Source organism: Oryctolagus cuniculus, chromosome 17, assembly GCF_964237555.1.
Source record: "Oryctolagus cuniculus chromosome 17, mOryCun1.1, whole genome shotgun sequence".
NCBI classification, from domain to species: Eukaryota; Metazoa; Chordata; class Mammalia; order Lagomorpha; family Leporidae; genus Oryctolagus; species Oryctolagus cuniculus.
This window is the reverse complement of record NC_091448.1, coordinates 56,757,728-56,776,692: the sequence shown is the minus strand read 5'-3', so window position 1 is coordinate 56,776,692 and position 18,965 is coordinate 56,757,728. Positions and strand designations below refer to the sequence as shown.

Sequence of the window (18,965 nt, the reverse complement as noted above, 5' to 3'; positions counted from 1 at the left end):
TCCCTTACACTTGTTTTCAGCTCCTTAGAGTCAGCAGAGGAGAAATCTTAGAATTTATCATCAATTTGGAGTGCAGTTGAAGTGAGCTCTGCAATATGGCTAAATCTAGGGAGTTTTCCACTCAATATTGGTCATTGTGTGACACAGACTTGTTAGTTTATCCTTGGCATTTTCACACATTCATTTTTACTTTTTTCCAATTCCAGCTAAATTTCTGGGCTACCAGATGCTTTCTGATGGAAACCTACGTAAGTGCTTTGAAAGGCCAAGTGCTTGCTTTTGAACATTTGAGAAAAGTTAGAGGTCAAGAGACACAGACTCTGCCCTCAGCGCTGCCACCAAAGGAGGGAGCTGCATTTTTTTTTTTTTTTGACAAGGGACAAGTTCTAGAAATTTAATCTAATGTAAAAATCAAGATGGGTTCTGCTAAAGAGCAGCAGGTATTTTTGTTGACTGGTTAAGAATAGTACTTCTAGTATGATAATAACCTAAACTCAACTGACAATTCACATGGCTGTCAGCTTTGGATTTAAGCAATTTATGATAAGCTTTAGAATCTGGGGAGGATGGCAATTATTTGAGATTTTATGAATATTTTTCTCTTGCATGCATTTAAGTTCTCGTAAGTTGAATCTGTAGAAAATGAAGCAACATCAGACTCAGCTTTGGGACCTCTGAAAACTCTTCCATCTCTTCAACCGCAGCTTTGTGTACGTCAAGGACGAATGGGCATTGAATTGAATGAGGTCACAGGTCTTTGGACTCTGTTCTGAAGAGAACCAGCCTGTCAGAGGAGATTCTCATGGAACGATGAGGGGAGAATCTTCTGGAAACAATGAGGGGGAGAAGCCAGGGCAGAGGCCATCACTGTCATTTCAGACAATGATACAGAGGGACTTCAACAACTTTGTGAAAAATAGAATTAAAAGATAAGTTTATTTCAATGTAAAAAATTTTGAAGCCCATGCATTTTTTTCCTTTTTTTTTATTTTGACAGAGTTAGACAGTGAGAGAGACAGAGAGAAAGGTCTTCCTTCTGTTGGTTTACCCCCCCAAATGCTGCTACGGTTGGAGCTACACCGATCCAAAGCCAGGAGCCAGGTGCTTCTTCCTGGTCTCCCACGTGGGTGCAGGGTCCAAGCACTTGGACCATCCTCCACTGCACTCCTGGGCCACAGCAGAGAGCTGGACTGGAAGAGGGGCAACCAGGACTAGAACCAGGAGCCCACATGGGATGTCAGCACCGCAGGCAGAGGATTAACCAAGTGAGCCACGGTGCCAACCATGCATTTTTTTTCCATAATTTCCTATGAACTTTTCAAAGATTCTGCATTTATAAAACTTCTTTAACAAGTAAAAAAAAAAAAACACACACACAGAACTAGATGATCTCTGAAGACTATTAGATTTTCTTCCTTCCTTTCTCTCCCCTTCCTTCCTCCTTTCCTCTTCTTTGTTTCAAAAATTCCAAATATAATGAGGAAACAAAAAGTCTTCTTGTGGAATATAATGAGTTAAATATTCAATTATACATACTCGTGTTTCTTATTACCTTTATTTGACAGATATATAGAGAGCATTCCCATCCACTGGTTTACTACCCCCAATACCCACGGTAGCCTCTGTCTGAGGCTGAAGGTGAGAGCCAGGAACTCAGACCAGGTCTCCAACAACAGCAGGAACCCAGTCGCTGGAGCCCACCTGCTGCCACCCAAGGACTACATTTGCAGAATGCTAGAGTCAGGAGCCAAAGCCAGGCATGGAACCCAGGTATTCTAATATGGGCTGTGGGTATCCTTTTTTTTTTTTTTTTTTTTTTAAAGATTTGCTTTATTTATTTGAAAGGCAGAGTTAAAGGGAGGGGGAGAGGGGGAGAGGAGGAGGAGGAGAGGGGGGGAGGGAGGGAGGGAGGGAGAGGGAGAAAGAGAGAGAGAGATTGTCCATCTGCTGGTTTACTCCCCAGATGGCAGCAATGACTGGGGCTGGACAAGGCTGAAACTAAGAGCCAGGAACTTCATCTGGGTCTCCCACGAGGATGCAGGGACCCAAGTACTTTGGCCATCCTCTGCTGCTTTTCCAGGTACATTAGCATGGAGCTGGATTGGAAGTGGAACAGCTAAACCTGAAAAGCTACCCATATGGGATGCCGGCATTGCAGGCGGAGGCTTTACCCACTCTGCCACAACAATGACCCCTGGGACATGGGCATCCTAACTGGCATCCTAACACCTGGGCCAAATACTTTCTCACTTAAAACCTTGAACTCTCTCTGAAGGGCCATCTTGTTCATTATTGTTGTCCCTCTAGTATCCGGCACAGTGCCCGTACATAATTCTTGTTTGGGATAAAATTTGTCGAATTAGACCAACTGGAGATGATCCTGAGACTCTCTGCTCCTCTTTGCTTGTCCCCATTGCATTTCCACAGGTGCCCTTAGCAGCCTGAAGGAACACACTGCTCTGCACCACAGAGATTGTGAGTTTCGTGTTTTTGTCTCTGCTTGGGTTGAAGACGCCAACTCCCAGCAGGTGGAGATGCACTGTGGGTCTTGCTTTCCAGGAAGAGCTAAGTAAAGAAAAATCTGTCCAGGCAGGGCCTGTGGTGTGTGCCCTCTGTGCCTTGCACATGTTGCCCCCGTAGAATCTTTGTCCTTGCAAAGTCAGGTGGAGAAGAGATAGCTGCAGACTAGGGAAAACCTTCATCATTTTGCATAATTTATTCTCTGTAGGATGTTTTCCTCTGGGAAATTATCTTAATGATGCCATCAACTTCAGATGCAAAATGCTGATTTTGTAATATTTTATTAATATTTATGCTATTTGATTCTTGAAACCCCAACAAACAAGATTTGATATCTCCACTGGACTCTTACTACCCAAATGCATGCTTGATTTACACAACCTATGTGAGAAGCTTTTTGTAAAATTTATCATAGGGTACACTGTTATCTTTAGTGGGTGTTTTAATGATCCTCAAATTAAACCCTTACACCTAAAAAAAATGTTGATTTCTATCCAAATGCCTTCTGTCAGACCCAGGCTCAGGGCATCTAACCACTTGGGTTGAATTTTAAATCAATTATGAAACACCTTGGGTAGAAAAAAGTCCTGAGTGTACCTGCTCCACGTTTCTTGCTGCAAGGGGACAGATGAGCAGCTTTGAGTGAATTCCTGTTTCCTTGATCCGACTTCTGTGGACCCTGGTTTCTGTCTTAAGCCTGGGCAGGAAGGCTAAGAGGACAGGCTCCTCAGAGACTTCTTTTGGTTCCTCCCCTTCGCTGTAAACCTTGCTTAAACACCCTTGAGGTTGCAGCATCAGCTTTCTTCAGTGTGTGGCAAATCTCTAAACAAGTCCTTCCACTGTCAGATCACCTACTGTTTACTGTTGATAGGGCTTAGCTGAGAACAAAGGGTGACTTTTGATTTACAAAAATTCTTCCTTCTGCTCTGGCTCTGCACTTAACATTTTTTTTTTTTTTTTTTTTTTTTTGAGCTTGGGCCCTGGGGCTCCAGTATCTCTGCCCACAGGACTCTGTCAAGGTCAAACTTGCACTTGTTTCTTACCAAATATGAAGTCATAGGTATGATGCTTTTATGCAGAGACCCGAACTTCTGCAAGTTATTGTGGCTCCTGATTTCAAAATTTTATCGAGAAAGAGACTAGAAGGTATAACCCAGAATATTTTACACCTGTGATTTCATTCATTCAAGGCACCCTTTGGCCCCTTATTTCCATAAATAACCAAGAATGAGCTTGAATTGCTGACTTGAAAGGAAATTTCAAATACATATATTTTAAAAGATGGGCTAACCCTTCTTCTTTGACTCAGATTGTCACCAATAATTCAGTATTACACCAGTTGTGCTAAAACGATATTGCTAACCAATTTTCCAGAAAGGGAACAGCTGACAATATTCGATTAATTGTGGGCTCAAATACACCAAATAGAACCATAACCAAAGAAGTGAGAAAAAGATTACCCGATAGATGCTTCTGCAACAAATAGCAATTGTATCCAACATTAAAAGTAGGTAGAGGGTGAGGGATACCTGTAATGAATTGTATTTACCCCAAGAACAAATGAATCACATTGGAATTTTAGGCATAGTTAATGCTATTAAAGGAAAGTACCTTGTAGGTGAATAGAGACTGGGGCAAAGCATCCCGGGGTTGGGATTTCTGCTGGCACCAATTCTATGAGGCTCACACTAAACAGCCTCTGAGGCACTTTCCAGCTCCCTCATGCTCCCCGCAGCCCCATGGTCATTGACAAGTGCATAAGAGATGCAGGTACTCACGTGGTATTATGCCTTGGTTAGCCAGTTGTTCCTGGGTCCTTCTCTGTTGAAGTCGTAACTGTAAAACTTAGAAAAGGAAGCATTCATTTGTAAGTTGGACTAAATGCAACTTCCATCACATGTATTCATCATCTTATTGCTAGCCTAGCTCTGGACACTACCATGAAGTGCCTTTTTTTTTTTTTTTCTGTTGTAGACATAGAGGAGGATAACAGAAGAGAGAGAGAAGAGTTGAGAGGTTGCAGGGTTTGTCGCAATTTGGTAACACGCTGGGATTCCAAACCTTGCCTAATCTGTGCAGTGAATGCCGTCTGTGAATGCAGCTCTCCCTGCTCTACCGTTTGTGAGATGGCTATCATCAAATTCTGCTGGGGTGGCAGCCTCTGACTTCATCACGGGAGACAGAGAGAAAACAACATGGGCTTTGGTGCCCTACCTGGGTTCAAATCCAGCCCCTACCTCCTTATGAGACATGGGACCCTGGGGAAGTTGTACATGGGAACTGTGTCCACATTGTGGTTTTACAACAACATATGATAAAGCAAATGCACGCACCTTGCTTAGCATAGTGGTCGACACGTTTTATGTCATCAGTAAATGCTAGTGTGATGAGAATCTGGAATTCTTTGGAGGATTAAAAAAAAGCTATTGGATTTATGCTTTATACATAAAACTTAAAATATGATAAAACTTGGCTGGCGCCGTGGCTCACTAGGCTAATCCTCCGCCTGCGGCGCCGGCACACCGGGTTCTAGACCCGGTCGGGGTGCCGGATTCTGTCCCGGTTGCCCCTCTTCTAGGCCAGCTCTCTGCCGTGGCCCGGGAGTGCAGTGGAGGATGGCCCAGGTGCTTGGGCCCTGCACCCGCATGGGAGACCAGGAGAAGCACCTGCCTCCTGGCTTCGGATCAGCGCGATGCGCTGGCCGCAGCGCACTGGCCACGGCGGCCATTGGAGGGTGAACCAACGGCAAAAGAAGTCCTTTCTCTCTGTCTCTCTCTCTCTCACTGTCCACTCTGCCTGTCAAAAATAATAAAAAAAAGATAAAACTTTCTAAACTATAATCTATATTCTAGGTGTAGATATGTGTATACACATGCCATATATGCTATACATTTTTAACACAGATTTATATCTTATAGGCATAGTCATTGTAATATATATTGTGAATGCAGTATTTGCAGCTCTCTCCTGATTCTCACCTCTCCCCCAATATATATATATGTATATATATATATATATATTTATTTAAAATTTTTGATCTATTTGAGAGGCAGAGTCACAGACAGTGAGCAGGAGAGAGCGAGAAAAGTCTTCCATCCCCAGGCACACTCCCCAAATGGCCACAATGGCCAGAGCTGGGCCAATCTGAAGCCAGGAACCAAAAGCTTCCTCCTGGTCTCCCACGCAGGTGCAGGGGCCCAAGCGCCTGGATCATCCCTCACTGCCCTCCCAGGCCACAGCAGAGAGCTGGACTGGAAGAGGAGCAGCAGGGACTAGAACCAGCGCCCATATGGGATGCCGGCACTGCAGGCAGAGGATTAACCCACTGAGCCACAGTGCCGGCACCCCTCATACATTTTTTTCAGATTTGTTTATTTTATTTGAAAGGCAGAGTTACAGAGATAGAGAAGGAGAGAGACAGAGAAAGAGAACAATCTTCCACCTGCTGGTTCACTCTCCAGACGGCTGCAACAACCAGGCTTGGGCCAGATTGAAGCCAGAAGCCAGGAACTTCTTCTGGGTCTCCCACGGGGGTGCAAGGACCCAAGCACTTGGGCCATCCTTTGCTGCTTTCCCAGCCTCATTAGCAGGGAACTAGATAGGAAGTGGAGCAGCTGGGATTTGAACCAGTGCCCATATGGGATGCCAGTATTGTAGGCCACAGTTTAACCCACTACACCACAGAACTGCCCACCCTCCAACCCCCAGCACATTTTATTTTGGACCTTCTACCTCTCCCTCTGAATATTCCATTTTCCTAGGGATACCTGTAGTTTGCCATCTTGGTCCCCAGGTTTAAGTTGGCAGCATAAGGATAAGGATGCAAAGAACTGTAGTTTGCAAACAGAAGGGTTAATTTAAGGAGCAAAGTGAAAGGGGCGAGCAAGTACTGCTTTTATGAAGACAGCATTCGAATGAGGGGAAGAGGAGCAAACGTGAAAAGGCTGTGCAGGCTGAATTTCAAGTTTGTTCAGTCTTTCAGGGCGAGGCTCCAGCGCAGTCCTATGATATGAGTGGGTCTTCATCCGCCTTCTTTGGAAGAGACGAATACTGCTTGAATCACTACGAATTAATTTTGGTTGCTTGACTGGGTTTCACTAGAGAAGCCTCATTGCACCTCCCATTAATTAGACCAGACCACAAAGAGGACTGAATTGCTTGTGTAGTGCACAGATGACAATGATAGGAGAGTTTTGCTGTTTAAGCCCCTTCCACAACAACCCTCCCGTTAATCAAAGCTATAAGCTCCCTGCATACTATGAAAAAGAATGACTTGAGGATTCATAAAGAAAATCAGGCAGGTGCCGGAGGGAAGTCAAAACATGGAGAAATGACTTGCATGAGGGAGAATTTCCCATGGGGGGTTGGGGGGAACCCTGAGGATGGCCTATAGTGATGAAGTGGCAGTCACAGGGAGCTAAAACTCAAGGGAAGCCCAAAACCAAACCCAAAAATCAGGGCTTGGAGCTATGGTGAATGGGTTAAACTTATGATCCAGTTCCTTGCTACTGCACCTGGGAAAGCAGTGGAAGATGGCCCAAGTGCTTGGGTCCCTGCCACCCACATGGGAGACCTGTTTAGAGTTCCTGGCTCTTGGCTTCAGCCTGGCCCAGCCCTGACGATGGTGGCCATTTGGGAAGTGAACCAGTGGATGGAAGACTTCTCTCTTTCTGTGTCCTTGCATTTCAAATAAATACAAATTTTAAACAAAAATTTAAACCACAGATCAAAAAATAACCAAAGAACTGCTCATTTTTTTAGCCCAAGAGGCCAGGAAAGGTGACCAGATGACTATGGCTTGACAGTCAGCAAGTGGCAGGAAAATTGGCCAGCAGGCGGAGCCAGAGAGAGGAGCCTCCAATCCTGTGTATGAACCCCACGAGTATCAGGTTCATCCCTTTGAGACTTTTCCATAGAACAGGCTTACGATAACACGGCAAAGAATTTTTGCAAAACAAATTATTCAATTTGAGGTTGTTCTAGCTGATGGCTGAAGATAGCATTTTTTTTATATGTTGATGTATTTCATTTTTTTTTATTCTCTATTGTCTTCTTTCTACCTCTCCCCTCCCCCAACTCTGTCTTGAGATTTTTCTGGCATGTTTCTGGAGGTTTCAAAGGAAATCAGTTTCATGGAAAAAAAATTAAATTCACATTTGAGCCTACATACACGTTAAGGCCAAAGAGAACTTAAAGCTTAAATCTACCTGTATTAATTGTGCGCTAAAACAAATAAAAAACCAACAAGCCAGCATTCTCCGGGGGATTATGACAATTCAGAGGCTGTGTAACATGACACTTACAATGTGTAGGATATAATCTGAAATCACTCTTTACATAAATTGAGGAACTGCAACCCACTGTGAATGCAAAGAGAATCAGCAGATGCTAACCAGAAGATCAGAATTGGAATTACCAGATTGGACTTACTGGATAAGTAGTTATTAAGGTAGGTTTAAAACCTTTATTGATTTTTCGTTTACTTGGAAGGTGAATGACAGAGAGAGAAGGAGAGACAGAGATAGAGATACGCTATTTGCTGGTTTACTCCCAGCCAGGGTTGGACCAGGCGGAAGCTGGAAGCCAGGAGCTCCGTCATCCGGGTCTCCCATGTCGGTGACAGGGGCCCAAGCACTTGAGCAATCGTCTGCTACCTCTCAGGGTGCATCAGCAGGAAGCCGGGTCAGAAGCAGAGTGGCTGGGACTTGACCTAGCACTGCAGTATGGAATGTGGGCAGCTTAAATCCACCGCACCCCGACACCAGTCTCAGTCACCTTTTCTGATTCTCATTAGAAATCTGTGGTTATTAAAATCAGTGTATCCCTTTAAACAATGTGCTCTTTTTTTCCCCTCTGATTTTCATGATTATGTTTTTGGTTTTCAGTCATTGGCTTATTATGTATCTAAGTGTGATTTTCTGTGAATATGAGGGTACTTCCAAAAGTTTGTGGGAATTGCAGTTTAAAAAGAAGTTTATTTTAGTGCATAAATTTGAAATCCATGCATTTTTTATTAATATGCATTTTCCATGAACATTTTAAAATGTGTATTCTTATTTATCTTAATCTATTTGAAAGGCAGAGAAAGAGAGAGAAGAGGGGAGAATGAAAAGGCGAGAGAGAGAGAGAGAGACGGTGAGAGAGATCCTCCATCCACTAGTTCATTCCCCAAATGCCTGCAACAACCAGGGCCTAGGCCAGACCTAAGCCAGGAGTCTGGAGCTCCATCTGGGTCTCCTTTATGGGTGGCAGGGGTCCAGGCACTTGAGCCATCGTCTTTTTCAACACCCAGAAGCATTTGCAGGGAGCTGGGTCAGAAGTGGAAGCAGCTGGGACTCAAACCGGAGCCCATATGGGAGGTTAGTGTTGTCGGCAGTGGTTTAACACGCTGCACCATGACAAGAGTCCTGCATTTTCCTGATTAAAAAATACATGTGACATTTTAGAAAAAATTCTTCCATTGTCTTATGACATTCTTAAGGGACATGGGTGTAACACACAAGACAGCAAGCACAAAATAGTCCCCTTACGACTGCAAAGTTCCTGCATGCTACATGCGGTGCTACAATATTAGGTATAAATGGGCTGAGCAAGATTAATGATTATCCTGTAACCCCTGGAGCAACTAATAAATAAGAACACAAACCTATAGAATTTTTGAAAAAGTAATACATTAAAACAAAATTCTAAGGTATATTCAAATAGTCCATATGAAGGCAAGAAAGGTAGAACATAGGAACAGGAAGTAGAGGGGCAAACAGAAAACAAACAATAAAATGGTCTCTCTAAACCCAAGTGCATCCTCCATTACACTAAATTACACTCATGCTGACATGAGACAGATTATAAGAAATTTTAAAAAATGATATTTGATCAAAAGTTGACTGTAAGAAACAAACACACTTCATATATAAAGATGGATTGGTTAAAAATAAATAGTTGGAGGGCCCCAGGCTGTGGCATAGTGGGTAAAGCCTCTACCTGCAGTGCTGGCATCCCATATGCCCACCGGTTCTAGTCCTGGCTGCTCTACTTCTGATCCAGCTTTCTGCTATGGCCTGGGAAAGCAGTGGAAGATGGCCCAAGTCCTTGGGCCCCTGCACCTGCGTGGGAGACCCAGAAGAAGCTTCTGGCTCCTGGCTTCGGATCGGCACAGCTCCGGCCATTGTGGCCATTTAGAGAGTAAACCAGCAGATGGAAGACCTTTCTCTCTCTGCTTTTGCCTCTCTGTAACTCTACCTCTCAAATAAATAAATAAAATCTTAAAAAAATAAATAGATGGAAAAACAGTAAGCATAAGAAAATTGGAATAACTAACTGTATCAACACAAACAACAGGTGTCTGGTGAGAGTAAGAGGAAAAGAAAGGGCACTCTGGGGTCAGGCAGTCAACGTGGCAGATGTGGGTTACGATGACTGTTGCACACATCGAGTGCCCGAGATCAGCATCCGGCTTCCATCCTGACTCTATTTTCTTGCCAGTGCAGACCATGAGAGACAGCAGGGACAGCCCAGGCCATGGGGTTCCTGCCACTCATGGAGATCTGGATTGTGGCCCAACACAGTCTTTCTGTTGTGGGCAGCTGGGGAGTGATCCAGAGGCTCAGAGTTCGCTCTGCTTGTCTCTGCCTCAAAAATAAAAATAAATAAATAGAATGCTCAGAATTTTTAGGGGGAGAGTTCATCAGTAGCTCCCCAGCAGTTTTAATATGGCTATGCACCTGGTAACGGAGCATTCAAGTACGTGAAGCAAAAATGGACAGAATTGGAAGAACAAAGAGACAATTTTGAAACCACGCTAGGGAATTCCAAGACCCTTCTCAATTTTTGATAGAATTAGATAAAAAAAAATCACTAATAGCATACAGGTGTCAAACAACAATATCAAACACCTGCTTTAACTGAAATTTGTAAAACAATACAACCAACAAGCACAGAATAAACGTTCTTTTCAAGTGCACACGATCCATTCACCGGGATGTACTGAGCCATAAAGCAAGTTTCAATGAATTCAGTAGGAGTGAACTCACTTAAGTAGATCCTCCGTCACACTGGAGTTAGCCAGAAATCAAAACCAATATAGTACTGAGGCAAATATCTGACAATGCATTTTCTTAAATAATTCAAAGATCAAAGAAGAAATCACTTAGTCATTTAAGTTTAATGATATACACCATATTACAATTTATACCATATGACAATTATTCCATACCATAATTTCCCATATCCCATACTGTAACTTATAGGCATTGCTAAAGCACTCATTACATTATAAGTGCTTATATTAGAAAATGAGAAAGGTTTAAAACCAGGGTGCTGTGGTGCGGCAGGTTAAAGCCCTGGCCTGAAGTGCCGGCATCCCATATGGGCGCTGGTTCTAGTCCCGGCTGCTTCTCTTCCGATCCAGCTCTCTGCTGTGGCCTGTGAAAGCAGTGGAAGATGGGCCAAGTCCTTGGGCCCCTACACCCGCATGGAAGACCAGGAAGAAGCTCTTGGCTCCTGGCTTCAGATCAGTGCAGCTCCAGCCATTGCAGCCATTTGGGGAATGAACCAGTGGATGGGAGACCTCTCTCTCCGACTTTCAAATAAATAAATAAATCTAAAAAAATGTAAAGTAATTGGGTTCCTGCCACCCATGTCAGTCTTGGTTTGAGTTTCCAGCTCCTACCTTTGGTCCTGGCCCAACCTTGGCTGTTGCAAGCATTCAAGGTCAGAACCAGCAAATGGGAGTATGTTCTCTCTCTGTCCTATCTATCTCTGTCTCTGTCTTTCTGCTTTCCAAAGATAAAATTAAACTTTTCTTTAAAAATGAAAAAAAAAAAGGAATCTTTCATCATCTAAATCTAGCCTCTGGCTCATCCTGTGTCTCCTTCACATCCCTGAAATCATGAAAACACCAATGTTTTCTCTCTGCATGCTGTGACGACCTGTGTGTCAGTGGCTAACAGAGGGCCACCCACAGGGCACAACGCGACGGTACGATAAAGAATCGCCATGGAGAAACATCAGCATCACGAGAGACTCTGATCTGCCCAAAGGAAAGAACACACAATCAGGAGAACTTCATGGGCTTTTCTCTGGGTTCTCTCTGAAAGGACCTTCTCAGAGACAGGCAAGGGCATTTTTCATGAGACGAAAAATAATAAACTAACCACCTTCCACCCAGTAGGGAAGCTACTATCAATAAAACGGAATACACATGTTGGGAAAATTGGAGCCCTTATGCACTGTTAGTAGGAATAGAAAATGATGCACTTATGTGAAAAACAGTATGGTGGCTGCTCAAGGCATTAACCATGACCTGGAATTAACAAACAACCCAACGTTTTCACTTCTAGGTATATATTCTAAAGAACTGAAGGCATGGACTCGAAGAGATACTTGTACCCCCATGCCCAGCTCACAGCAGCATTATTCACAATAGTCAGAAGGCGAAGCAATATCAAGTGTCCACCCATGGATGAGCGGATAATCAGAATGTGATATACACACGCAACAACACATTATTCAGCCTCACCAAGGACATAAATTCTGATGCCAGATGCAACACAGGTGGCCTTTGAGTTTCAGGAAGAAAATGAAATAAGCCAGTTATAAAAGTACAACACTGGGGCCTGCACTGTGGCGAAGCGGGTGTCGGCCGGCATTCCATATGGGCACCGGTTTGAGTCCTGGCTGCTCCACTTCCAATCCAACTCTCTGCTATGGCCTGGGAAAGCAGTGGAAGATGGTTCAAGTGTTCGGGCCCCCACATCCACATGGGAGACATGGAAGAAGCTCCTGGCTCCTGGCTTCTGGCTTCTGGCTGTTGCAGCCATCTGGAGAGTGAACCAGCAGATGGAAGACTCTCCCAACCCCACTTCTGCCTCTCTGTAAGTCTGCCTTCAAATAAATAAATCTTTTTAAAAAATAGTTGTTAAGTTTCATGTTGCAAGTATCACAGTTTTTTAAAAATAAAAAAATCCAAAAAATAATAAACTAAAGCTCAAAGTAAAATTTAGTCCATCAAAATAAACAAACTCAAGTAGATGGCTGGATATAGCTCAACACGGGTCAGAAAGCTAGAAGGTGGGCTGACACGTCCTCTTAGTGCAAAGGGATGCTGGAAATGTGGAAAGGCATCCATGAATAAAAATACTCACTTCCCGGGGCACAAATGTACCTGTCCTCTCCCAAGTTCAAGTGTTGAAAACTTAACCCTGTGGTGGGGCACTTGGGATTAATTAGGTCCTGAAGGGGGAGCCCTCATGAGTAGGAAGAGATCACAAGGGGACAGGGAGAAGGCACGAGCTATGAATTCAGAAGGAAGCCTTCCCCAGACACTGCCTGCCTGCGCCTTGATCTTGGACTTGCCGCCTTCAGAACCATGAAGAACCCATCCCTATGGCTTGTAAGTCATTCAGGTTCTTTTTTGTCACAGCAACCCAAATGGACTTGGACACTAACTGAACTAGGGAGAACTCTACTCCTGTAGGATGCATGAAGTCTCAGGTTGTTTTCCTCTGTGTGCATGTGGCATCATGTCCTCCACCAGCACGGATAGATACATTCTCCTTTCATTTAAAACCTCCCCAAAAGGTACCTGGGATTTTTATCATTTGCTTATTTATTTTGGTTATTCCATAAGCCATTGAACTAAATAGCCATTCTTGGGTGTTTAGTTTGTTTCCAAGTTTCTCAGCATGAAAAACATCAGAGAGCATTCTTTGCAGTTAAGTTTTGGCCACATCTTTGGTACTGCTTTAAGATAACTCCTAGAAGCAGAATGACTAGGGCATGGGAAATGCCCAAGTTGAAGGCTAGGGGGACATGACCAGTAGCTCTCCTGAAGGGCAGTTCTGATCCTCTCCCCACCACCAAGGCACGCTTGGGTTCTCCATTTCTCTTGGCCTTGCTGCTCTCATCATATGGAGGCAGCTGTAACCTCTGAAGCTGGTTCCTGGTCCCTGGCTCAGTGCTCCAAGCCTAATGGGAATGCCAGAGAGCCAGGTCCAGGATAATCGTGGCAGTGAAATTTGTCTCTAGGTGGCTTCCTCTCCAGGTTTGGCAAAGCTCCAACCCAAGGATTCAAGCTTGAGTGACTACCTCCCTCTCCACTACTCTAGCCCACAGCCTATAGCAGAGCCTGGAGCAGAAATCTTGCACCACTCCCCTTGTGCTTTGTAAAGCCGCCATCACCTCTGGCATAGCTGCCCTCAGTCATTGCCTCGGACCCCTTTTGGTGCTTTGCTGAGCAATATCATCTCCCCACTCTCAGCTTGCCGTGACCACTCGCATCCCCAGAGCTCCTGGCCAACTTCCACAGATCTATAGTCAATAAAAATACTCAGAGGAGAAAGAGGGCTATGTTTTGGTCCACACTTTCTCTCCACTGCCAGTTCTAACAACCTACGAATTGCAGGCATTCTTGGAGTTCTCTCTTCCCATCCTTTGGCATCTCTGGGATGAGAAGGGAAATGAGATCTTGGTGTCTTTTCCATGTCATCCCAACATGCATTATCAACAGCAGAAATCTCTTACCATTCTGACATTTGGGTGTTGTTCTTAGTCTCCAGAACCAAATACATTTTTTTCCTTTTTTTTTTTTTCATTCTTTTGACCATTGCCATAAGAGTTGCAAGTTGAACGTTTGTTCCCAAGTGGTTTCTTTACTCACTGGACTAGGGCTCTCCATTCTGATTTCCTCATCTCTGTGGCTATTCTTGTCCTGGCACTACCCTATTTAAGCTATTCTAGAACAGTGATACATATTTTCATGTCTGGTAGGGTGAACCCTATATTACCTTTTTGTAAACAAATAAATGTTTCTTGACAATTCCATTTTCCCAAAGTGAACTTTGAGAACCCTGTGGCAAGTTCTACCACTGCTCTAAGCATCTGTTTCCCCTCCAAGGGAGAATAAGTTCCTCTGATATTCCATGATCATAGAATAATAGGTAGAAATCCTGTGTGGCCAGAGAAGTGGAAGAATGTTTATAGATTTATGGGTCAAATTGAATGGAGGACAAGGACTAGATTCCCTGCATGTAGCTGGGGGCTGCTACTGGGTACTCAACTCAAGAATGGACAGAGAATTATCTCTGCCCTCCACTGGGGGTGCATCCAGTGAGATGTTACCTGCCTGTGCTCAGGAGAGGAAGCAGAGCCACAAGGAGAGGAGGGAGCAGGTGCAACCATACAGGGCGCCTTAGAGTTTTGGTTTGAAGGAGAGGGAGATCATCGGGGTTGACGGACATTGTGACATTTCTCTCATCACATAGACAGTCACTTCTGCCACAAGCCCTTTTTTGTTGCCAACAGGAGGCCACAAGATAGAGCAAGGGCACTGGGGAAGGAAAACAGGGATTCAACTTTGACTCTGCCAAGCTGTGCTGCCCTAGGTAAGTCACTCTGTCTCTGAGTCCCAGGCTTCTCATTTGCAGGGAGTGGCACCGTTGATAATCAGTCCTGCAACACTGAAAGATTATTGGTGATTCATGAGTGAACCACTCTCTAATCTCGAGTACCTGTATGTTTTGTGTGGATGCTGGCTTCTTTAGGAGAAGACCCACTGGTTTGTTTCTCCTTACAGAATCTAAAGAAGCAAAGAGAACACTGTTGTGTGTCTTTTAGAAAGTCATTGTTGGCTTATATCTTGGCCGTGCTCGGAGCATCTGGTCCCTGGAGGGGAGAGAACACCATTTGTAGGACAAGGGACAGAAGGCACAGGGAATGAGGTGGGAAGGACAGAAAATGGGGATGAATGGCAAGTTTTGAGTCATTAACTCATCACAGATCAGTTTTTGTCTCCTTTCATTTTTCTTCCCCATCTCTCTGGCACTGTTAATTCCTGATAAGGAAGTCGCAGCAAGGACTAATTGTTACTAAGAATTGAGAATTGCCAGTCTCAGGCATGGGAGCTTCTATTTCATTGAAATCTCCCACTAATATATGCTGTTGTCCCCACATTTTAGCTGCTCATGCTCAGAGGGCAGAGAGGGCTAAACCAAGGCCATGGGAGCTATGAAGGGAGCGAAGCAAATTTCCAACCCATGATTTTGGGTTCTTCAGTTCTGCTTCATGGGTGCCAGTTCCCAAAGGAACTATTTGGGTGAGAAAAGAGTAACTGCTACCATTTAGACTTTGCGTTTTAATGTGTCCTCCATTGGGGGGGGGGGTGAGGTGCTTTTCAAATGAAGAATCAAGAGCCACTAGAACACGAGGCAGATTACATGCTACCTGCCCTGAGCTAGTTCAATATCAAGAACTCTGAGCTCTGAATCCTCTGCCACAGTGTCTCCATGGCAACAGTCATGTATGGTACCATTCTCTTTCTGGAGCCAACAGGCAGCTGGATGGCAGTTCTCGCAGACACAGGTGATAGTCCCAGCCCAGTCTCAGATTAGAAGGAGGTTCCCAAGTGATCCCAGGCTGTGACGGCATCACACTGAGCTGTTGCCATGGTTTTGGTGAGAAGTGTTGCTTTTCTGAGGATTGCAAAACACTTTCTGTTCCAGCCCCATGCTCACTCATTCCTGACACAGTGGAAAATGTGCCTCCTTGGCTGAAATGTGCCTCTGAGTCCAGCCCAAAGATGACATTTTTAGGAAAGTTTGAGAAGAATCCTGTGGCTGTTACTGAGTCACGATAGAGTGGAAATGGATCTTTTCTATTTAAAGAGTTTTGTGCTACTGTTTGAAAATGTCACATTGCTAGGGAACAGTGGAAAATGGAAAACTTTCCACTATCAACGAGTGCAGATCATTACTGGATGCAGAACAATGGAGTTGACAGGTTCTGTTACCTGGCAACAGAATAGCAGGTTGTTGGGAGTTTCATTAAAGAATATCGGTCTGGAAGTGGGTCTTTAACAGAGTGGTTAAGATGTCCACATCCCACATCCGAGTGGCTGGGTTCAACACCTGGCTCTGGCTCCGGAATCTGGTTTCCTGCTAATGTGCACCCCGGGAGGCAATGGTGATGGCCCAAGCAGTTGGGTTCCTGCCACCCGTATGTGAGACCTGGATTGCATTCCTGGCTCCTGGCTCTCGTCCCTGGCAGTAGAGGACATTTGAGGAGTGAATGAGTGCATGGGAGCTCCCTGCCTCTCCGCCTCTCAATTAGATAAATAAAATTCAAGGAGAAAAGGAATCTCTACATAAGCGTGTTGTTCTCAGAGGGACCGCTCGTTTAGAGTGCAGAACAGGTGTCCTGGACTCCATTCTGCTGTTCCAGTGCTTGGCTGGATCTCAGCTTCAATACAAATTTAAAGAGGAGATTAGATCAGATCAGAACGTCCCCATTTACCTGACAGAAGAATCACCTGGTGCCTTGATTGAAAAACACACACATTTCCCTGGGCTCCTTCCTGGAGATTCTAGTCTAGGAGGTTTGGGCTTGGATGGGAAAACAATTGAACAAACTTCCAGGAAATTTGTAGGAAAAGGTAGATTTGAGAAACAAATAAGAAAATAAGCATATAGAGGAGACCACGCTTTAAAACTGTTTTTTACTTTGCTTTTCACTTGCATGTATTGTTATGCTTTGGGGGGTGTGTGTATGTAGACTCTTGTCTTATTGACTATATATTATTTTGTTATGTTTCAAGACCTATTTAACTAAACTCTTTTTGTTACAGATTCTGTTCCTGCCATAAATGCATATTATTTTGTACTAGGACTATAAGAGTGTCCACATTTCATTATACTGTAATTAACAATGAAGGATTCTAAAATTATTTTAAATTCTTGATGCTGGTACAGAAAAAAAAAGCCTATGCTGATATTCTTTTAGATTTTATTTATTTTTGTGAGAGGTAGAGTTAGAGGGAGAGACAGACAGAAAGGTCTTCCATCTGTTGGTTCACTCCCCAAATGGCTGCAATAGCTGGCAATAGCTGGAGCTGAACCTATCCAAAGCCAGGAGCCAGGAGCTTCTTCTGGGTCTCCCACATGGGTGCAGGGGCTCAAGGACTTGTGCCTTCTTCCGCTGCTTTCCCAGGCCATAAACAAAGAGCTGGATCAGAAGAGGAGCAGCTGGGGCACAAACCAGCGCCCATATAGGATGCTGGTATTGCAGGTAGAGGCTTAGCCTACTACACCACAGGGCTGCCCCCATCTATGCTGATTTGATAATCAATAATTGTTATATCTTAGAGTACCTTCTAATGAGTCAAATGTGTTTTCAAAGATTTGATGGTCATTAGTATTTTTTTTTTTTTTTTGGCAAATTGCCTGATAACATTCTTGGGCATTTTTCCATTGGGAATTACTTTCTTACAGATCGGGGAAATCTATTTATATTTGAAGCACATTAAACATTTTTATGTAGAAAATTTTTCTGGGTTTTTAGTTTACCTCTTAACTTGGCTTGTGATCATTCTTGGCATTTAACATTCTTATACGCAATTCTTCAGAAATTTTTTCTTATGATTTCTATCTTTGGTGCAGACTTAGAGAAATTCTGTCTATCTCCAATATATAAATCACTTAAATGTTCTTATATTTTTACATATTTGGTTTTTACATTTGCCTTTACAATGCATTTAGAATCAATTTTAGCACGTAGTGTTAGGAAAGGCTCCAATTATTTTAAAAAATGGTAGACTAACTGTTCTAATATAATTCATTTCTATATCAAATGGATCTTACCGATATCATGTTTGCCATGCAAAGGTACTTCAAAAATTCCATGAAAAAACTGAATGAAAAGAGAAGCGTGTTTTGTTGCAAAAAATTTTGAAATCTATGCATAGTTTTTTAAAAAAATATATATATATTTTTGACAGGCAGAGTAGACAGTGAGAGAGAGAGAGAGACAGAGATAGAGAGAAAGGTCCTCCTTTTCCATTGGTTCACCCCTCAGTGGCCGCTGTGACTGGTGCACCACACCAATCCAAAGCCAGGAGCCAGGTGCCTCTCCTGGTCTCCCAGTGCAGGGCCCAAGGACTTGGGCCATCCTCCACTGCACTCCCGGGCCACAGCAGAGAGCTGGCCTGGAAGAGGAGCAACCGGGACAGAATCTGGCGCCCCGACCAGGACCAGAACCTGGTGTGCCGATGCTGCCGGCAGAGGATTAGCCTATTGAGCCACGGCGCCAGCCTTAAATATATATTTTCCATGAACTTTTTGAAGATCCCTCAGTGTCTGGGTCTCCAAATATTTTGCATAGCCTGTATACTTACAGCATATACTTATATAACTTTGACTCTATCTTCACTCTTTCTTTATATTCTGATCTCAATATTTTGTTTTGTTTGATAGAAGGTTGGCTTTATATACTTGCCTTAAATGTATACTTGGGTTAATGTGGGAATCTGGTTTGGGATAGCCTGAATCCTCCAGTCACATAATCCTAGTTTAGATTTCCCAGACCAAGATTTCATGATGATTTCCAGGCAGTTCCAAGAAGTCATGATGACTAGCTTATACTCAGAGCAGAAAAAAAAAAAAAAAAAAAAAAGGGCA

General features: G+C 43.7%; 1 protein-coding gene across 11 annotated transcripts in view; it reads right to left on the bottom strand.

Moving 5' to 3' along the window:
* Positions 1-18,965, bottom strand: part of MYOCD (myocardin) — a 111,077-nt gene that overhangs the window by 67,586 nt on the left and 24,526 nt on the right. For all 11 annotated transcript variants that reach the window (XM_008270708.4, XM_070061404.1, XM_070061406.1 and 8 more), the window contains exon 2: positions 4,299-4,364. In XM_008270708.4, coding sequence (XP_008268930.2) covers positions 4,299-4,364 — 66 coding nt within the window. The remainder of the gene's footprint in view (positions 1-4,298; positions 4,365-18,965) is intronic.